This window comes from Epinephelus lanceolatus, chromosome 2 (assembly GCF_041903045.1).
Source record: "Epinephelus lanceolatus isolate andai-2023 chromosome 2, ASM4190304v1, whole genome shotgun sequence".
Taxonomy (NCBI): Eukaryota; Metazoa; Chordata; class Actinopteri; order Perciformes; family Serranidae; genus Epinephelus; species Epinephelus lanceolatus.
Genome location: NC_135735.1, coordinates 34,260,509 through 34,283,781, shown reverse-complemented (window position 1 = coordinate 34,283,781; position 23,273 = coordinate 34,260,509). Strand labels below are relative to the sequence as shown.

The window sequence follows — 23,273 nt, the reverse complement described above, 5'->3', positions numbered from 1 at the left end:
ATAGTAATGTTTCATAGTTTTTATTGGTCCTTATACTCTCCTGCATCATATATTAAAAGTATACCGTCATAGATTTATTGGAACATGTTCTTTTTCAAGGTCAAAAGCAAAGTTTCAACATTTTACAGTTACATGGTCTGGGTAAAATTATGTTAATATTGGAGGGTCTATGTGTGTACACATCTTCAGTATATCTGGTGTCTTTTCCAAAGTTTTTGGGGCCAATCTTTTCATTAAATCCTGTTTAAAGAGAACATTCTGATGTATTGTACCTGTGTTTGGGGTACTACGACCCAACAACCATTTTTTGGCCAAATTTTTCACTTGCAGTTTGTGCCACACTCTCCTATTGGTGTCACTGCATCTCAACTGGCTATAAATTCTTCCGTCTATATTTAGTATCTATAACGGCATCATTCATGGTAAGTTTGCGAGTTACGTAGGGGACTGTAGTGCAGGGGAGGTGAAGGGTTAGGTTGACATGGAGGTACTGTGTGTGTGAGCTGACTGGTTCTACCAGCAACTTTTCTACACTATTCTGTTAACCTATTCTATTAGCATTTTTACTCTTGTTGTCATCATCTTATTTTTTCATTCACTTAAAACAATTTATTTCAATCTAAATAAATGGCAAAAGCAATATGAAATGCTGTGCCTCATGATGATGTGCCAGAAAAAGACATCCTATACATCTTTGATGGGATGGGACAGGAAACGCATACAGGGCAATAGTGGAAACATCTATTTGGTAGGGTCAAAAACATTATGGGGAATAGGTTGTAATCTTGGTACTACGTAAAGTGGCAAATTCTAGTTTGGTATTGTAAAAAACTCTTCATCTCTAGATGATATTTCAACATAATAACCCTTCCCAAGTGGCAGCTTCGTCACATATATCAACCTTCAATGGCACCAACAGTTAAACTAAAGACAGAAAAAGCCATGGCATGTTTAAAGTTTGGTCTCATTTAAGGTCTCAGTCTCAGTGTTGATATGCATCATGGTTTTCATGGACCAACAAATTTGTATATGCATAAAATTAAATGATAATATGCTTTATAGCCTAATTTTGCTGACTTTGTTTGGATTAAAAAAAGGTCATTTTGGGGTAAAGGTAACCCCTACTTGCAGAACAGGTCATATCTGATGGTTATATGTATAAAAACAGAAAAAAGAAACATCCTAAAAAAATAATATTTAGATATAGATTATATATAAATATCATGTTCAGGAGCAGAGATATGCACTTCTTTGTGTGAAGCTGTGACACGATGGCCCCAAATTTAAAACCTGACTTTACCTTGATCCTTTAAGTATACACCAATCAGCCAAAACATTAAAACCACTGACAGGTGAAGTGAATAACTTTGATTATTTTGTTCCAATGCATTGTTCTGTTGGGAAACCTTTGGTTCTGGCATTCATGTGGATACCACCTGACATGTTCCACCCACTCAAACACCGTTGCAGACCATGTACCCCCTCTCATGGCAGCAGTACACCCCAGTGGCAGTGCCCCCCCCCCCAGCAGAACAATGCATTGGAACAAAATAATCAAAGTTATTCACTTCACCTGTCAGTGGTTTTAATGTTTTGGCTGATCGGTGTATAATGGTATACTTTTAATATGTTATCTGGTTGTCCCAAGAGATCACAAAAAAACTTTGAATGATTAATATTGCAGTTTTCCCCAGGTCAAACCACACATTGACTGGACTATTTTTCTAGGAACTACATGATTTGGCGTAGGAACATGTTTTGTTGGTGTATTACCACCTCGCGAGCACTAGGGGGCGCAGTTTCCCACGCGGCAGCAGCCCTCTCCGTTTGGCTGAATCATTTCATCCATCGTACCCAGAATGCAAAGTGAGACACCGAAACCTCAGCAGCAGCCTCAAGCTCTCCAGGTTATCATGGCGATAAGAGGCACATCTTCCCCTTGAGTCCCCTGGAGCAGCAACAAAGGATTTCTCCCTCCGCTACATGAACACTTACACACACACACACACACACACACACACACACACACACCCTCCCATGCAGCAGCGCCGAGACCTGCCGGAGTTTTAGCCCTCACTGGAGAAAGGACATAGCGTGTGACCGTCATGGCAGCGTCGGAGCTGTACACAAAGGTAAAACAAGTGTATATTTATATGTGTATAGCTAGGTGCTAGCATGTTAGCTGAATAAATGTTACAGTCGCAGAGGTTAGCTTAATGCTAAATGGCTCCAGATTTTAAAGATGCTCTCCGGATAAACATGCTGACAGTTTGATTTTCGTCACGATAAACCGTGGCTTTTTTAAAATCAGGCTGGTTTGTGGGTTTAAATGAATGAAAATTATATTCAAAATCACATAAAATAGGCTGTTCTGACACGCAGTGTTTTTAGTTGTTTAAATATAGATGTCAGTTCAGGCTGTAATGGGTGCAGCTGACAGAAAGCAACGTTAACGGATGCGGCAGCCTGTGTCCCTGCTGTCCTTTACATCGAAGACAAAATTAGCTTTATCAATATTATTTTGTCATGTATCACCTTGTCTGTCCACCCTAAACAAGATATGTTGTCCTCCCGGGCCTTTATATTGTACACCATCATCCCCCACTAGAGGCTAGGGGGCTGGGATGATGCAAAGGCGGTGCCAGCCATCATGGAGGCTCTGGTTTTCATTTTAAACCATTTGGCGCTAGCTCAAACCTGTACATGGTCTCATGTTAGTGTTTAATTTATTTTATGTTTTAATATTGGCTGTTTGTCAAGCCTGTGACCCGGCTCTCTTGTGTGCGAGCCGAGTACTGCAGGTTGGGTACCAGTACTGCTGCGATGCTCGCCGCATCCGGACAATGTAGCACCCTGTAGCACCCTGTAGCATCCTTTAGCATCCAGGGTGTTTAGACTAGCAGAGGCCCTGCAGCCTCTCTGTAGCTCTGTAGCCTCAGATGCTCAGTGAGGAGAACATGACACTGCTGCTGATGAGGAGGACTCACAAGGTCACAAGTGCTGCTGCTGCATTTCTGTGATTGCAAATGTTAAATAAGATAGGAAATTGTGTGTGTGTGTGTGTGTGTGTGTGTGTGTGTGTGTGTGTGTGTGAGGGAGAAGGAGATGAGTCACCCATCCCCCTACTTTGACAGCTGGTGTGTTCAGCTTGAATAAGGTTGTGGTGGTGATGAGGAAACGTGACTGTGTGTGTGTGTGTGTGTGTGTGTGTGTGTTGTGACGACAATCGCTATTGAAATGCCTTTTTATATCTCCACTTAACAGCAGCACTGTAGTGTACTTGTAATTTGAACCTCTTTACTTTCAGTCGGACCTCTGGTGTTGATAGGAGTGTGTTCAGGCCTCTGTTGTCTTAAGTGTGTGAGACAAGCTTAGACAAGTGGTCAAAGACAATGTGTTTGAACCAGATGACACAGATTTGAACCCTGTGTCAGCAAATGGACTCTCTGCTGAAATGTTTGAGTCCCTGCCAGCTCCTTGGGGTGCTGATCCTGACCTCTGATATTAAAGGAGAGAGGCAAATATTTAGTGCTTAAATAATCTGATAAATCTATTTTTTGATCGACAGAAAATTGACCAGAAACAAGCCATGTTTAAAAGCAAAGCAAATATTCACTGGTTCCAGTCTGCTCTGGTTCCCTAAATGTGAATATTTGCTGATTTTCTCATCTTAATCAGTGATAATTCTTCTGATCTTAATAAGTAATTTAAAGGCATACTATGAAAGGATTTTCTTAAAAAAAAACAATGAATGGACTCATACAAATCAAGTATAATCCCCCTCCTCACTGTTTATCACCCATAGAGCTGCAACAATTAATGGATTAATTACCTCCGCCAAGGAGGTTATGTTTTCGCCAGCGTTGGTCTGTTTGTCTGTTTGTTTGTCTGCAAAATAACTCAAAAAGTGGGAAAAAAGTGGGAAATCCGAGCTGCTTGGCGGAGGTCTGCGCTCTGAGTGCTTTTCTAGTTGATTAGTTATCAACTATTACATTAATCCCCAACTAATTTGATAGTTAATCAATTGGTTTGAGTATTTTTTAAGAAAAAAAGATAAAAATTCTCAAATCCCAGTTTCTTAAATGTGAATATTTTCTGGTTTATGCATTCCTTTTTGACAATAAACTGCATACTTTTGGGTTGTGGACAAAACAAGACATTTGAGGACGTCATATTTGGCTTTGGGAAACACTGATTAACATTTTTCACCATTTTCTGACATTTTATATACTAAACAACTAATTGATTCATAGATAAAATATTCAAGAGATTGTTTTGCGATAAAAAGAAGCGTTAGTTGCAGCCCTGCTGATCCACTAGAAGTACGTGATGGTGTATTTATCTGCATAGACCCTGCCCTCTGCCTGTATTTCGTTCTTTTCGTCTTACTTTCCTGTTTTCAGGACATTCCTGGTCACACCATGCAGGTGAGGTCGGCACTTTATAAAAAGGTAGGGACCATGTGCCAGACCATGAGAAGCACGCAGCCAAGAGGAAGCTACAAAAATTGAAAACACAGCACCGATAAAATGCAAACATTGCGAGCCAAAACACTAGTCTGGTGTTGGCTTTAATTTTGACATTCAATGTCAATAATACTGTGTCCAAACAGTAACCAACAGTATGCTTTTAAATTATCTTTGAAGTTGGATTGTTGGTCTGACCAAATTTGATTTTTTTTTTAGGAAAAAAAAAAAAAAAATATGTGTTTTACAATTTTCTGACATGTCATAGATCAAACATGTGAACCCCTGGAAGACTAGCTGTGCTTTAGGGCACTGCTAATGGGGATCCTGACAAAAATTTGCCTTTTTTATGTTGAGTGTCCTGCCAGATGCCTTCTAATTTTCAGGATCTCCTCCCAGCAAACAAGTTAGATTTTTGCTACAGTTAATAATGTGTCTTCGTAGTAGTGATAGTGGTATCAGTGAAAACAGTCTAAAACATGTTGGTCTAGCATGCAGTTTTATGTCAGATTGTATGGTAAATTTAGGACAAATAAGGGTTGCTCCCTGCTTTCACTCTCTTTCAGCAAAAGTGATTAATATGTGATGGGTCTGGTTAAATAGCACCTAGGTGAGAAATTACAACCAGTCTAACAAAATACAAGTAGCTTCTGATCTAAACAGCTCAATTTGTTTCCTTTCTCAGCAGGATTTGGCTTGTAGCTAGTATCCATCAATTTGGCTGTCTTGGTTCATAAGAATCTTCTTGGTTGTTAAATGGTTTTAATTGCAAAGGAGTAAGGTGAAACTTGTCAGCGTGGCCAGGAAAACACAAAATTAGTTTCTGCTTTGAATAGTACAGTCTGTTTTAGAAGTCTGCTGCTGATGTCAGACCCCTCTCTGTGATTTACTTTTCCAACACAGGGGTGGAAAACACTCTGTTCTTTGTGCGTATGAGTCAGCCTTATAGAAGCCTATTGAGCAGGTTGGATCTGCTTGGTTAACATGCACACATACACACTAATACGCATACACACACATTTACAAATACACACTCCGCATCAGATTCTGTTCCAATCCACATTTGGCTCCTGACTGACCTGACTGCCAGTAGAGGTGATTCAGAGGTGAAGGCGGACTTTATTGGTTTTAGAGGGAAGAAGGTGCAATTGTAAGCATTAATTGCATTTATTTAAATTAGACTTAATTCAGTCTATTTTATCTGCGTGAGCCACGTAAAGTAAGTAAAACAAATCAGGATGAAAGCCACCAAGAGGTGGTGGATGTGAATGAAACGGTGCTGTGTGACTACAGGCAGAGGTGGAAGAGAGGGAGGATATTCTCATGGAAATGAAAGTGAGGCGACACTCCATTACATGACTCAGAGATGGAAAGGCTATTCAACGCACACCCTAGAGTTTCAAAAATACATACTGCATTTGCAGTAGTGTTGTGCTGTAACACACCTAGTGCATGTGCCTTATTTTTAGCATTACTAGATTCAGCATTGATTTATGATACTAAATTGAGAAGAAAGCTATTGTCTCTGCAGATTTTCTTTTTCACAACAAGCTTAACGTGTAGAAGATACAGAGCTGTAGAAGGACGCATTGCCTGGGATGGCAGTTCAGACGGCCTTGATTTGTCTGTATCAGTGAGTTTACTGTAGCTAGGCCTGTGGCTGGCTGTCAATGAGCAGCAAGAGCTACAGTGAGTGCAGTGCAGTAATAAACAATGCTCACCACATTCAGGATTATGGTTTTGTTTTGTTGCCCTCTGGTCAGCCACGGTAAGACACAGGACACACAAGAAGTAGTCTGTTTATGGAAAACTGAGCCTTCCTGATCTTTTATTTAAAAGTTGACCCTATCTGTGTCGTTATCTGGGTTTTTCAAAAGACATGCCTACTCAGCTCATAAAGTGGCGGACGGTTAAAGCACTGGTAATAATAATGACTGAAAGGGCTAGTTTGGATTTTTTAAAGTGGGGTTGTATGAAGTGCTTATCCATAGTCAGTGCATCAACATGCTCCCATTTTAGAGAAGCAGGCAGGTATACTGACAGGGAAGTTAAGCAGTGTACTGCTGTGAAGCGGGGCAACAGCAAAGCATATTCTAGCCACATTTAAAGGACTACTTAATGAATAAATACCACTAAAAGTGGACACTATATTTAGAATATCCCCACTGCTTTACCTCGATGTCAGACAGCCCTCTCAGATGTGAAATGAAGCTGTCATATCGCTCTCTTCAAAGCCACCGGACTCTTCAGACAAATACAGTTATTTTACGTAGCAGAACATGGGAGTTGCTTATCTACCACTGTCTCACTTGTTTAGCTGGTTTGTGTTATTGTGTCACTCTCCGACCCAAACTAACATGTTGTCCACAGCAGCACATTGCTTAGCTCCATGCTAGTTAGGAACACTACTGGGAAACTACAGAATGATATAAAAACCTTAAAAAAGAAACAAAAAAATGATAGACCCACCCTTTAAAAGAGAGTGCCAGAAAGCTTTTATATTATTCGCCTATTACTTGAGGAGACACTGGAGAAAGTAGGAGTGGGAACTATAGGTTAAGTCAACATACATTAATACTATAATGATTTATTGCCCATGAGCATGACTCTATCATAGCACATGTACTTCTAAATGATGTGATTATATTTGAAGAGAATTACCTTCATTACATCAGGATCTTTGGGCCACTGATCAGGAAACCATGTGATATACAATCTTATAAACTGTGCAGAGTTTTTACATCTTTAACTCATGTATACACACAACCACCGACACACACACACTAATGGTACACATGTGCCATCATTCATTTGTCAGACTGGAAAAAGGCTCAACCAAACTTGAAATGCTGTTGGCATAGGAAAGAAACACCTCTGCATCAGAATCTGAACAAAGTGTGTTGCAGTGTTGGTGATAGCTTCCTGTCTGACCAACTGGATCCCAAAAGAGGTACAGGCGATACAGGGATGGGAGCCTTCAGGGTAAATTCAGGACTGAATTATATTGGTCAGAAAACAGTGGTGGAGTGAAACTTTGGAGCATGTTGTACATATGGCCACACGCCACTCAGTGATGTGAGGGAGTGAGTGTTGTCATGAACAGCTGATGGAAAGGAAAACACCTGCTGGTTACATCACTTGTTGGGGTGTTTCTAAAAGCACAGCATGCTTGATGTTTCTAGAGCAGTGCAGCAGTGGTTTTCTGTGCTTAGGTGTACATTTAATTTACACCACTCCTAATTTTTAGCCCTGACTGCTCTAAGGGTAGCAAGTTAGTCAGTCGGTCAGTCCACTGCTTTGATCAAGACTGAAATATCTAAACAAACCAGATGGAGTGCTGGGAATTTGGTACAGGTATTAATAGTGCCCAGAGGATGAGTCCTACTGACTTTGGTGATGTCTTGACTTTCAAGTAGTTATTTGATGCTATAAAAAGGGGGTCTGATGTCATGATTGACAGCTGGGTGTAACAATCGATGTGCTCGCTATCAATGACACTGCTGGTGATGGGTGGGACGGTGGGAACTCTATACTACAGAGATCCCTACTGCGCAGACTCTGGCTCCAAATGACATCACCAATGCAAGATGGCAGCCACCGTATCCTGGATATTTTGGCTTCATTTTTCTATAGTCAGAGGAAGTGGAGACTTCTTGTCCATTTTCATAGACAGTCTATGATGCCACTATAAAGTTGTGGTTTTAAGTGACATATTTCAGCAACCTTTGGATCAAGTGCTGTGACATTTGTTACAGACATCCACATTTCTCGTAGTACAACAAATGACTTACATTTGTTTGATATCTGTATACGTTTCATATTACACCATAGTAGTTTATATAAATATGTCATGGAACAGGACAGTCACGCTTTGTGTGCTGTATAGGTGTTTACCTCACTGCATTAGGCGGCGAAATTTTACATGATCTCATGCCAGTGGTTTATTTTTTTCTCCCCAGCTCTATTTGAGAGCATGTGCATTAGATTACTGAGATAACCTGGTTAAAGTAATTGTGCAGTCATGTTATATATGCCCTGGCATGTAGTCATTGCAGTCCTGTCCAACACAGAAAAACACACGACGAGAAGATGCAGACAGGGGGCTATATAGTAATTCTGACAATTATGTTCAGTGTGATGAGGCAGCAATTATTTCTTGTGATTTGAGGAACAAACCTTTAGCATCTTGTGTCAACAGTCTGTTTTCGTATTCAGCCTATGTCCTTAGGTAAATTAAATGTCTTCAGTTCAGAAACTACAATTTAGATTAATATTTGGATGCTAATTAAATGTGCTCTTCTACATTAAGAGGACACTTTTAATCCAGCATATAGGTTGACTGTTGGTCTGTCAGACAGTTGTTATTTGTCATGTCAGTGGTTTGTGGTAAAGTCCTGTTTTCTCCCTCTGAGATTCTGTCTGCCTCCCAACTCATGTGATCGAGAAAGGAAGCTGGGATGTTTGATAGACAGCAGGGATGGCCTGTTATCTGTCACAGGGCAAGGAACTTTGGGGGATGTCGGTGAACGCTGCTTGTGTTTGCAGACACACTGGGAAGGTTTTATTCACCATCAGCTAGCGTCTGGTCTTGTGGTGCGTGTGGCTGGAGGCATCCAGAAAACCAGCAGACTCACAGCATGAGCTAGAAACTTGATGAAGAGACAAGATGAACCGGGAGTTGGAGTATATGTTCGTCGAAGTAAGTTTTTGCTTCTTTATCTCACCCCTTCATTCAGTGACTACGTAGATTTCTTACCAAAAAAGATCTTGTGAAATTCTTAAAGAAGATGGACTTGAAATTAAATTAAACCATCTGATCTGTTGAAAGAGACACTGCTCTCTTGGTTTAGCTGAATGTGGGTCTTTGATAAGTGATCTGTAAGCTCTTGTCTCGAATTTGGAATATTGCCTCTTTAATGTGCAACATGGAGCCCCACTCCTGACACACCCTTGTTCTGTAGAAAATAGTTATATCAGTGAAATCAGCAGGGCAGTCATAACAAATCAGATTTTAGCCTGAGCTGCGTTTTGGTGTCTGAATAACAGCTAAAACTTTGTTTCAGATCAAAGTGTAACCACTGGACAGTTTGTCCCAATCGTTCTAGATACAGGGCTGCATATCTGACTCACCAGGCTAGAACACAATCTAGTTGACTTGACAGAGAAGCAACATGTTCTTCATTTCAATGATATTCAGGCAGTGTGTTCGTATCCTTTACACCCACAGGTAATATAGATACTTTTTCCACAGATATCTGTTTGCTGTAGCATGTGATACGTAGCAGCAAACAGAGGACATTTTTAGAAAACCAAGAAAGTAGTGTCTCTGAAGAGCTGCTTCGCTTAGCATGTCTCGTTTTATTGATTGTTTCCTGATGAGTTGAACGAGACTATTCAGGCTCATTGTCTGGTAGAAACATAAGACAAAAGCGCAATTGTGCACTGACTCTCCTACCCTGACTTAACACACAGAAGTGAGCTACACTACTCCAAGAGTCAGCGCTGACCAAACTAATGAGATTAAATACTGGGCATCGTCACAGCTTCTTAGTAAGAGACCCTGATCTTTGGCAATCACCGGACTTTGGCATGCTAGTTGTGCCAAGATCCTAGTCAGGGAACACCATCGGGTGTAGTGAGACTAGCACAGTTTCTTCCCCAACCAAACTCTCCACCAGCACTGAGGTCTTTGTATCTTGGCGTCATGCTGGGTCTGCCCAGCTGAGCAGAAAAACAGCAGATTCTCACATGAGTGGCATCATGTGACGAGGCCTCTGCAGTCTGGGACTCCATTGACGGCTTTACTGAGAATATGTGGGCAAAACACTTTTCGCATACCACTGCAGCTGTCTAGGTAGTCTCTGCCTGACTGTGCTGTAACAATGCTTTCACGTTTTAATCTATTTTCTACTTTATTTGCCCTTATTATTGCCCTAGATTATTTCACTAAGAATAGTTACTTTTTAAAAACAGAGCAGAATTAGCAGATTAAAATTTATTTATTTTAATGTTAGTGGTCTGATAGGCATTTATTTATGTTCAGACTGCAAGCAAAAGTGGTCCAAATCTGACTCTTTTGCTCATATGTGACTCAGATAAATCACCTAAATCACCGACCTCAGTCTGAACCGTCACATCGGAATTCATACGACATTTTTGCGTCATTCTAGACCAACATTTCTCACAATTCTGACAGAAGTCACTGTAAATTCAAACATAGAAGCAGTTTCAGGATGTCAACGGAAGTCGCTCATCACATCCGGACATTTTGGATGAAATGTGTTTCAGTGAAGCCATTGACGCCACGATCCTACCACTCAGGCTCTGACTCAGCATCCACACACATCTCCGTACAGACGTAGCAGCCATTGCTCTACAAAGAGCCATTTTCAAGAATTTGGCTATCTTTCTCCTCGTCCTCGTTGTCATGTGCTCAAGAATTTGCTGGCTTTCACTGTATGTCAATTTCTAAATGAAACCATGAACACTTACTCCAGTGGCCTCCTGTTTGTTACTGTACAACAGCATGCTGCCTGTAATGTTTTGTTATTGTTCCTTTGCCGGTTAGCTTAGTACCATGAAAAGTTCACACTAGAAAACTCTGGGCGATGACTCCAAATTGAGCACCAAGGCTTGCAGTGTCAAGTGTAACCTAAAGGCCCTGGTGGTGTGAATGTAAGCAGGAGAAAACAGTGGGAGGGTTCAGAGGAGTCACAGCAGGCCAGAGTGAAAGCTCAGAGCTCAGTGTTAGCAAGGTGAAGTCCGTCTAATCTGCTGTTGACTTTGTGCAGATTTGTAAACACTTGTCATGGATGCCCCGCCCTGTAGTTATAGCCCTATATCACACAGGCACACACTCACACACACATACAGTACTTGCACGTAAACTGCACACACACTCTCCCAATGCCCCAATCTCTGTGACCTCCAAACCTCAGTCCTTCCCTGATATCCTTGCAGAGGTGTTGCAGTAGAGTCAAGAGCAAAGGGAGGCTACATTTACACCTGATCTGCAGAAATTTGCTAGCTTAAATGTTAAAAACAGCATGACTGGTCACCTTTCTTTATATTAAGAGATTAATATTAGATGAAATCGGTTTAATCAAGTGTCTATTAATGTGAACACAATCATACATGTGTTTCTGCCATGGTTCAAGGAGACAAGTAGAAGCTTTGTCATCCTGTTAGCAGCACAGCGGCAACCTGTAGCCATATGTGAATGTAATTAAATCTCGGTGTAGTTGACTTGAATAAGATTAGCCGGTGTTGCATTAGCTTGATCAGGTCCTGATCCTTTGTCTCAGTTAAACCAGGATTAGCATCAGCCCAGCTTTGTACCTTCAAGAGCAGCCTTACCCTACTGTGAAGCGACCTGCTGTCCGTCGCTGTGAGGGAAAGTGTGGACTAGTTAATTATTCGATATAAAAGAAAATGTGTCATTAAATAATTGGTGTGTCAGAAAACCAGCACACTGACACGAGAACACTGATGGTGATAAATAATTGTTGTCCTCCAATATGATCTTTACTGTAGTGAATTGGTAAATAGTACACTGTGTGGAAATGACTTATTACTGGAGAACTGGTATCATATCTGGGAGATACTATGGTATGCATTGCTTTTTATTCAGACTGGTATTAAAAAGTAATTGTGTAATAATCTTGCAGGTTTCAGGCTAAATGTGTAGTACACAGCTACAGTATTTGTGGAAAGAGAGAGACTTTGATCATGAAGCCCAGTGTTACTGTAAAATTCTCTGGTTTATCAGCAAAGTGTTTAAACTATACTGCAGACAGACCTGTGACAAACACAGTGATGGCAAACTCATGAACAGGTCCAACACAGTTTGAATGTTCATCGTCAGGTCCAAGTTAAATAAAGTTACAGTAGGTCTGGTGTGTGAAATGTCTGTATCAGCCAAGTGGCAGCCTCTAGGGCTGAAAAATGAAACCATCACAGAAGTGCCAAAAGCTGCAGTTCTTTGAATGACCACTTGAGCCTTGTTTCAGAAGCAAGTCAGTCCCCATAGATCTCCATGTTAAAATGCCCTGCTTTACAGCAGACATAAACATGTTTACAGCCTGATGCAAAACGCAGTTTTGTTCTCTATAGCTAATTTCAATTTTATGACGTTTTCACAACTGTGTGGGGGTTGAATTATTATATCACTCATCTGTTTACATTTTATTAAGGCTTAAAGTTATGCAGATTAATGGATGGGCCACTTGAGTGACAGGCTATATGCAAGAGTTCACTACAGTCGCCGCTGTATCTTTAACCGCCTAGAAAAAGCGAGGTAAGGAGCAGTGGTGCTACTCTTGTCTTGTATCTTATGCCAGCTTTCAAGAGCATGGCAGCAGTTTGCGTCTGAGGTAACCTTAACAAGCACCGTGTCACAGCCTATTTACCTGAAAACCTGAGTGTAGAGCTGATCTTCTTCCAGGCGCTGTTTGTGAATAGGCCTCTTGTCCACGGCACAGATGTAAATCTCTGGTAGCCCTGCACTTCAATGATCACCTTCTCCATATATTTATCACAGGCTGATATTTACAGAAAAAGGGAAAGATGTCTGACGGCTATGATTGGTTATTCCCCGTCACATAACCTGTGGTGCGCGCTGCTGTGTTGTGTTCTAAAAGTTGAACTCTGTTTATCTCAGGGCGTAGCTGTCGTACCCTGAAAGATAGGCGCTTGGAATACATGCGCGCCAAGTTGGTGTTGCTCTGGCATTTGAGCGTGCCTACTGTCTACATTAAAAACAGTGACTTTAAGGGTGCAAAAAACACAGCATGTGTACAGCCCCTTAGTCAGAACCTCCCCTCACTCCACCACAGCTCTAACCTCTTGTCCAAATTTTGTCAGTTGTGGCTCCAAAAAAACAAACAATGGTGACAGCCGAAATTCCCGAACTCCAGGCTTTAAAACAGGAGTCCGCAAATCAATGGGTGATATCTAGGGCTGTAACGGTACATGTATTTGTGTCGAACCGTTCGGTACGCAACTTTCGGTTCAGCACAACCCTGTACCGAATTATTGGGCGCAGGATATTATTTTATTTTGTTTTATTTTAATTCCGTTTTTGCGAGCCAAACCATTTAAAATATCTAGTTCCCCAACGGTCATAATTGAGTGACGGACCGAGTCCGACCGTAAATCTCCGCTTTCACTTTGTGCTGCGCATTCTCGCATTTTGACAACATGGCAAGTGAGCCTGACGAATCTGAAGACCCACCCGCAAACCTTAAGTCCTCCGTTTGGGAACACTTTGGTTTCAGGGTAAAATACGAATATGGAAATAAACTAGTGGACAAGACAAAAGCAGTGTGCCAACACTGCAGAACAGCGGTCGGGTATGTACTTGGAAACACGTCTAACATGCTAACGCATCTAAAGCGACACCACCCGAGTTTGAAAGTTATGGCACGACTAGAAAAAAACAATCTGGTGCAAACTACGATATCGTTTAAAAAGAGTGTTTCCCTGACCATCACGCTAAAGAAATAATCAACGCCATTGGTTGAGTAAAATTGTTTAAGCTGCACTTTAGATATAAGCATGTTTTGTTTACTGCACTTTAACAAAGTGGGAAAGCTAAGTAAGTTCCTAGTAAAACTGAATCTGAGCAGGCTTTAAAGCTGACCAGCTGCACTATACTTTTTATTTTAACTGAGTAAAACTGTTAAAGCAGAAATTTATATTTATATTTTTCATTCAAAAAATGTGTTAAAAAAAAGCAGGATTTTATTTTTCACTTTTATATTTCTATTTTCATTCAAACAATGTGAAAAAACAGGATTTTATATATATTTGTTTCATTCAAAAATTGTGTAAAAAGAGTTAACTGCTGTGGTGGTATGTTTTAATAAGGTTACCAATAACTAAAAGATATTTAATAGTTGTCTATTTTTTTCATTACTGTACCGAAAAAAAACCGAACCGTGACTTGTGTACCGAGGTACATACCGAACCGAGATTTTTGTGTACCGTTAAACCCCTAGTGATATCATGATAGCCACGTCCATGATTTTATACAGGCTGTGGTATTGTCACAGCGCTGCTGCATTTTTGTAAAAGAAATCTGATGCCCAGGCGCCTTCTCATCGTCACACAGTAAATTAACTACTACCAAGTAGAATAGAGATTGTTTGTGTGCAATCAATTCACCTCACACGCAAACACTCATCTTAAACAAGCAAACATCTCTGTCTCTCACACATGCAGTGCAAAGCTGTATAGCACGGGTGCTGCAGCAGTAATGTCTTTCATTGTGCAGAGCGATGTTTGCATAGCACATGCAACATATGTGTTGCCCTTTACAGCCCTGGTACATGAGACATAATCTATGTTCTTCCGCCTCTTCATAGTGTTTCTAACGGCATTACCAGAAATTAATGAAAACCAGCAATCAGAGCTGAGGAGCCTCTAACGCACTTGTCAATCACTGCTCATGAACTAAAAATTTGTGGCCCAGCCGCCATGTTGGAAACTGTCGAGCTGAAACGGAGCACCGCCCACCACTCAGAGCAAACATTCTCATTTTACAGCTAAACAGTGCACTAAAATATTTTTCTGGAAACATTTGAGGTGAGAAATTGGCCATGCGGTACCAGAATCCTGATTCATATTTGATCAGCACCGCCCAGTTTAACAGTTTGACCGACCAGTTAACGAGCAGCTCACGAGCGGTGAACGTTATATTTCACCAGACTGACAGCTGTGTAAGAGACTTCTTGGCTCTGATTGTTTTATTCCAACAGGCACAGTAGATTCTAGCAAATGCCATTAGAGGCAGTGGGAGGAGGAGGAGAAACGTGATTTTTTCACAGACTGTCTCATGTAATAATGTGTGAATATGGTGACAGTTTCAGCAAATAAAGGAAAAAGTTATTTTCATAAAAGTTACCAACTGTGTAATCATATGCTTTCAGAATCTGTGTTGTGCGATTGTTTCTGTATTGTCTTGTCTTGTATGTGGAGCCACGTCAAAGAAGATTTTCTGTTATGACAGACAAAGTTTTCTGAATCTGAATCTGAATCTGGATGCAGGATCACACTGAATACATTGAACTTGTCACCATCCATTTCAGATGAGAGCATCTGTTGCAGACAGGGTGCAGATGGAGGAAGGTGTTGTATTGTTCGTATTCTAATTCTAATGCGTTGAACACAATACAGCTGACATTTTCTACTTGTCTTGTTTTAAGCTCCGAACCCGTCTTGCATTTTGTACATTTAAAAGCATAATTTATTACACAGAGGGCATGTGACCCTCACATCAGTGTGACCGCACCCAGTGCCCCGAGGTACAGATTTTACCCCAGAATTACAGAGCTATAAACACAAGTTAGCAGCTTAAGTTCGTAGATAGCGTGTGTACACTCATGCAAGTGGCATTCTGTATGTGGGACGAGCTCAACGCAGAGGCAGTTTAGTCACGTGATTTATGACATCAGAGATGCTCTGACGTCTGTGGTCCTTTTTTGTCATCCTCTCTCCTCTTCATCTTCGTCTGCCGCCCATAACTCACCAGCCTGACTATCATCCGTCCCTCTGTAAGGCAGACAGAGAGGCTGCGCTCTGACTCATCACATTTCTCTCCGGCTTTTAGATGCTCCTCTTTCCCAGCTTGTGTTTCATTGTGGAGGATTATGTCCTTGAATCATGTAAATGTGTGTGTGTGTGTGTGTGTGTGTGTGTGTGTGTGTGTGGTTGAGTTTCATCCTTCATCTCTCCTCTGTTTCCTGAACCCAGGGGAATTTGTTGGTCTATAAATATGATTCATAGCCTCAGCCGCTACATTATATTGCTGTCTGTCTTTCCGTCCCACACTCAGGTACACATACTTGTAAGTGTGTGTTTTGGTCTAACAGGAAAGAGAAAGATAAGAAATGTACAGACTGGCAGCGTTATTCAGGATAATCAAGCTTGACACCTACTGAGGAGTGAAACAGGTGTCTGCGTGTATGTGCGTGTGAGCGGATGATTATGAGGATCAGGAAGTGTTCTCAGTAGCACAGTGATGTCTCTGTGAGGTGTGATGCTGCTCAAAACTCACTGATGCTATTTTTAGCCTCAGTCCTCCTCCTCTCCTCCCTCTTTCCCTCCACGTCTCTCTACCTCTCGTCCTCTCTCTCCGTTGCTAGGAGGCTGGCTGCTGGGACAGTATCCTTTGGAGACCAAAAAGGTGAAACAACTAAAAAAAAATGGTAGAATGGGAAGAGCAATAGAGAGAGGCAGTCAAAGAGGTTATATCTGTCTATAATTCTGCATTTAACACCGCTTCCCCCATTTTGTTTCTCCTATAAATAGCTTTAAGGTCCATTTTCCAAAAGTGTAGCAGACGTATTTCATATCTTGAGAAGCTTCGGGAAACCCACTACGATTTGAAATAAATATTTGCTTGTTTGAACAATGTTGGCTTCACAGCAGGAGATCGTAGTGATTAAAAACAGTGGCCTAAAGGTGGTTTAAAAGGCCACGAATAATAAATGAAAACTGGGAGCAACAAAATGGATTTCCTGAGTAGTATAATAATGTGCAATTTTTTTATTTTGTTTAGTGTCAGTTAGGTTTGCATATTGTAAGCACTCTTCTCGATCGATCACTGGTAACATTAACAATCAGTTAATCATGATTTACTTCTTTAACTTAGAATTCATATAAAACAATATTTTGTTTCCTCAATCAAAGCTCACAGCAACATATTGCTTATTCTCTGACAGCATTGCATGGCCTGTGAAAAATATTAAAATTCAGAGGCCCAGAGTTTTAAAACATGTGGCGTGGTAGCACAGTGGTTAGCATTGTCACCTCACAGAAAGAGGGTTCCTGATTCAAACCCCGGGGTGGGGGAGCCCTTCTGTGCCGAGTTTGCATGTTCTCCCCGTGGCACTGTGTGGTTTCTCCGGGTACTCTTTTTTTCTTCCACAGTCCACAGACATGCAGGTTAATTGGTGACTCTAAATTGTCCGTAAGTATGAATGTGAGCGTGAATGGTTGTCCACAGCTGAAAGTGACAGCAGCTCTGATAAATTTGTCAGTTCTGGCAGGCAGATGTTGCACCACCAACATTTCAGAGCGTTGTCACAGAAGGTATATAGACTGTTCAATGAGATGATTGTGCCAATAAATATGTCAGTGTTAAAGAGCCAATCGACATTGCTGTTGCAAGTTCTTTATTGGCACGTTAAACAGCTTATTGCAGAAATTGTCTTGAATTTTAATGTTGATTCATTTGTTTTTCCTTTAAACATTATACGTGGGGGGGACAAAAGAAGGCTCTAACTAGGAGTAAGAGGGATGTTTGAGCTCACAGGTATCTCAGTTGTGAGTGTTTGTATCAAACAGATGTGAGGCTGTGATGTGTGGTTTGGTCAGACTGGTTGTGAATGTGTCTCCCTTTTAGCTGCTGTTTGATTCAGCACACACATATGGACACATACTCTGTGTCTCTCTCTCCGTCTGTCTCAGTGTATGCTTTTCTTTTTCTTGATTTGACTCAACACAGCACTCATCTCTCTTTCTGAGAACCACATGCACACAGTAGAGCTTGACAGAAAAATTAGCTAATACCGGACGATTTATCAGCTGGTATTAGCTCATTGCAGATACATTCGTATCAGGATATGTGCCAGCAGGTGATTTAGAAAGAGTATAGTCATTACACAGTCCAACAGGGCACTACCAAGTTCATTTTTTAACTGTAAAATGTCAGTATATACTGTATATTGTCACAGTTGACCCTTCCTAAGTCCCGCCCCTTTTTCACTGTCTGCTCCAATAACAGTTGAGCAAGTTTGGAATAAGGCAGAACCTCGGTCAACTTTCCTTGTATCCTGTTATACTTAATTATGCTATGTGCTAGGCTCATCTATGTTGAAAAGAAAACCTAATTTTTAAGATGGTTAAAAGATGAGGCTAGAGGACTGTCACAGTCTTGACAGACACATACATAGTCACATCTTAAGTTAGTTAATCTTAGCAAAACAGTAGCTAACTAGCTAGCTAACATATAGCTACATGAAGAGGACTTAGCCTTATGTCAGATCAACAGTGTCAGCCAGGTTTGCTTTGTCCTTACTTCTGTCGTAATGTTTAAAATATTTGGAAAAGGACTGATGGGTTGGTTGCTGACATATTTTTAAGATGACATGAATTATCGTTAGTTCCTTTGTTTACATTAAATCTGCAAGTCTATATACTACCCAAAAGTAACTAACATAACTTTCCTCATCAAATCAAGACTAACATTAGGTGAGCACCATGGTCTCTACTACTACTACTACTACTACTACTACTACTACTACTCTACTATTGCCCACATCCATTTTTACTTTGTGTCACTCTTGTCTGTTATTTTTATTTATTTTAATTGTGATTTTAATTGTGTTTTTAATGCTCTGTAAGTGTCCTTGAGTGTTGAGAAAGGCGCTTTTAAATAAAATGTATTATTATTATTATTATTATTATTACAGACTGTAAAAATAATAGACGTAGCTACCATGACGTCACCCATCAGTTTGTGGACTCCTGTTTTGAAGCCTCGAGTTTGGCATTATGGTCATTGCCATCTTGGTGTTTTGGAGCCAGAAGTGGCCATAACTGAGCAAGAGGCTGGTGCTGTGGATGTGACTGAGAAGCCGAGGACACTATCAGCAGACGGCCTGTCACTCAAAGGAGTCCGCCCATATATATGTGTAACTTAAAACCTTTTTTTATACCCAGAGGGTGAAAAATGGACACATACCTGGCAGTGCAGCAGCATCTTGATAATCTTGTCATCCTCACTCTCTACCTCTCTCTTTTTCATAAAGAGGGGAGCATCAACTAGTGTCACCTTGTTCATGAAAGTCAACGTCGTGAATATATCCTTTCATCACATACTGTAGTCCTTGGCTGTTGTCTTCTTGATGCTTTACTGCCAGACATCCAGAAACTATCTAATAAACACTGCTGCACCCAGCTAAACAGAACCAGTGTTGTTTCTTTTAGTAAAGCTTGTCTGACTTTTCTGACCTCAGTTGTTCCTTATTTCTTCATTTATTTTTCAGTTTTTCAGATTTTGGTTGTTTTGTTTTTATTAACCTTGGCCTCAGACTTGAATAGATTGTAGACCTATTGCTTCTTTTTTAACTGTCACTCAACAGCAAACCTTAACCACATGGCACACTACCTAACCACACTGATCTCACAGATTGGTGTTCCTGCAGGGGTGGAGAGAGAACAGGATTAAAGAAAGGACAAAAATGGGACAACCTGGGGGCTTTGTGGGGGTGGAGTTTTAAACACTTGTATAACGCCTTTGAACACATTCAGTAAGTCTCTGTGTAAGTCAGACACTGAATGTCTCTGACAAATACATGATACATTCTTTTGATGATGCTAAGTTTAAAAAAGTAATATTGGGGTATCAGTATGGAAAACACTTAATTTCATTAAACTCTGTCATTCTTGGAGAGGCTTGGCTGTCATTTCACACCACTGCTCTTCCTAATACAAAGAGCAAGAGGCAGACAGAGAGAGGGAGGGCGAGGGTTTGTGTGACCATGATGTCATGATTCAGATGATCGGTGGTGAAGCAGCAGACCAAATTAACCAGATTCTCCCTCACTGTGCCCTTCTACAGTGAGCTCTTTCACTCTCACATCTTTAAAACCGCTGTCAGCAGTTTATGCAGCAAAGCCATGAAATTGATGTTTTGGATTGGATGGATTTCCAGAAAGACTCCCCCAAGTCCTCTGAAAGTATCAAAAGTGTCATTGACTCACTCCTCTATTAGTAGTTCACTGTGTGTTTGTAATTCTCTTGTATTTAAAGAGTCAGAGAGTCTCAGCAAAGTGAAAATCCTCACTCATGTTGAGATTACAACACTTAAAGGTTTTAGTGTCTAAATCCTGTGGTGATTTGTGGCGGTATGTGTGTGAATGTGGGTTTGTTTTTAAGTCTCTCTACTCTGTCCTGAATAATGCTTTAACCAGGGCAAAAAGATGAGGAGGAATATATTTTATCAGATCTGATCTGATTGTTTTGAGAGCAACACATGAATATCAGGTTAAGGGGCATCTTTTCCTTATTTTCTGTCACATACATAATGTCACAATGTCATATGTGGGTACTAAACGTGGCCAAAGTTTCAAATAATGAGATAAACGGATGTAAAAGTAATCTCTGTGAGCAAAAGTCTCTGGCTTCAGACTGTCCTGAATACTCTGTTTCCAATGTTAGCTGGAGACAGATTTCTTCATATGTTCATCTGCACCTACATGCTAGAAAGTTAAAAAAATACGCCATCTTGGCTGATGATGTTGGTCATTTCTCCCCAGTTTCAGATCATATTTCTACTTGAACGTGTCTGGCTGTGAAAATAAGCAATTATTGGTTATTTATCATGGTACAAAGTGCCGCTATACTCTGTTACAGTTACTCCTCTGCTGCAGTGTCGCTGCAGAGACACCAAAATGTGGAAGGCCCGGAAACATGACCAATCACAGCAGACTGAGCTTTTTCGGGAGGGGGTTTTAAAGAGACAGGTGCTCAAATGAAGCATCTCCATCAGAGAGTTAATTCATCACAGTATGAGGAAAATAAAGTGTTTTTTGAACATTAAAGCATGTCAACATATGGGGCTGCCCCCAACTAAGAATTTCTCTAGTTTGGTTGACTAGTCACCCGCATTTTTGCGATATTAATTTAATAATTAAATTATAATTTTTGGCAGGGCAACACAATGGTTTGAGTTAATGGTCTGACAAAGAATAGTATCAGTGACATTGTTAACACTTTGCTACATTGCTACAGTGGCTAATGGGCATGTAGCTACTTACATGTTTAAGATGATACGTCATGTTTGTAGTCGACGAATGAAGATGAGTTTACATATCACCTTGGGTTCGTCCTTCACCTTTTCAAAATGATCCCACACTTTGGATTTCCTGCCTGTTATGGTAATAACTCGCCTGTGTAATAACCGCAGGTACCAGCCCTGTAAATTAACGTGACTCCTGTCTGACTGCTGAGCGTGGCCACTTCCTGTGCCTGTCCTTACAAATTAAATTCCCACATGGTTAAGTCATATAGGTTTTGATTTATTTTGACAAGGCACAGCTCCTAATAGAGTTTTGCGTTTGTTTTTTTTTTTTTTCTGTTTTGTTTTTGTGTTGTTGGGGTTTTTTTGTGACCAATGAAATCTTGCTGACCAATGACCTTTCGGTTCAACTCACGTTTGGTCAACGTATGAACCTGACAATGAGCGTGATTGGTCCTCTTAAAGTGGATGAAACGCTACTGGAATACAAACCCCACCATAATCTGTTGTTTGAACATCTTAACTTAATTTCCTCTCATCTTTCCCCTTTATGTAATATCAAATGCACAGTAAGATAAACAACCTCTGTGTTGTTTGACCACTGATTTCTGTCTTCATTCCCGCAGCCCGCAGACACACATCCACACACTGCAGGGTCTCGTCTGTCTGGGTTTTTAAGGTTTTGTGGTTTTCTCAATTCTCCAGTCACTGCACAGTCAACCAGCAAACTCCTTCACCATTAGGAGTTCAGCTTCTGTGTGTGTGTGTGTGTGTGTGTGTGTGTGTGTGTGTGCGCGCGCGCGCATGTGCCTACATTTGTGAGCTGGATTCCTCAGCCATGTGACTGCCAGTGTTCATCACTGTGTTTCCACATGTCTGTGATCAGCTGATTGCCTCCAGTCACAAGTCTGTAAGGCCTGAAACAGTTTAATATTGAACTTGGCTCTGTGGGTACGTGTATGTGAATTTTAAATTTTGACCGCACGATATCCACAACTGCATTCCTCAGTGGTTATGAGCCTCTTTTTGTTCAGCAGTGGTTTCCCACACTTAACTTGCCATTACGAGCCATGTGCTCATGACTGTGAAAACATAGAACCCAGTGTTTTCTCTGAGGTCATACTGCTTTAACAATCAGTAGAAAGGAAGTAGACTTGACAGTCATCCATTTTTTAAAAGGTTTTAGTTTAACTGAGGTGGCACAAACATGAGTCACTATCACTAATATCTACAAAATAACATTTCTTCAGCCTAGGGCAGGACAATACGAACTTACCAGACTGTTTTAGCTGTTCTTTATATCCATATTACTGATGATTATCTATCAAAAACCTCATTGTGTAAATATTTTGTAAAGGCACCAATAGTCAATCCTACAATATTGTCACATTATAGATGTGGAGGTATTTGGTCAAAAATGTGATTTTCTCTGAATCGCCCAGCGCTACACCAGCCTACATGAAAAACAGGGTAAAGTGGGTTTATTACACAGGGACTCTTCTGATTTTTTTTAAATAAGTTAAAAATGAGGCAATTTCAAAAGATATCATAATGTTGTCAGTGTATATACAGAGCCAAAATGAATAGAAGGCATCAAAGTCTTGAAAATATATGTTTTGAATGGTAATATAAAATGTCAGCAACTCTGACTCTTGACATAATTTGTATTCCTCAAGTGCTATGACACGTCTTTATAGGGCTGTACCCGACTAATAATTATGCTAGCTGAATTGGATTTGGCTGTGGAGTACAAATATTCGAATATTCATTCATTTTTTCCCCATATAGAGTTTAACAGGGTTCAGTGAAATGTTCAATGTGACAGTGACACTTACATAATACAGTAAACTAGCAAGCTAACTATGCTAACAACAGTTTGGAAATGTGCAACAACATTTTAGATATCATATAAAGCTAATGTCTGTATTGTATTAAGTAGCTGTGAGCTATAAATTCCCCACTTCTAAGCAGAAGGCAGAAGATAATGTTATCTCAAAGCATGA

At 40.6% G+C, this 23,273-nt stretch overlaps 1 protein-coding gene across 2 annotated transcripts in view; it reads left to right on the top strand.

The window, feature by feature from the left end:
- Window positions 1–1,856: 1,856 nt before the first annotated feature.
- The window catches only part of myo5aa (myosin VAa), a 71,872-nt gene continuing 50,455 nt past the window's right edge, over window positions 1,857–23,273 (top strand). For both annotated transcript variants that reach the window (XM_078161027.1, XM_078161026.1), the window contains exon 1: window positions 1,857–2,132. In XM_078161027.1, coding sequence (XP_078017153.1) covers window positions 2,106–2,132 — 27 coding nt within the window. In that variant the 5' untranslated portion in view covers window positions 1,857–2,105. The remainder of the gene's footprint in view (window positions 2,133–23,273) is intronic.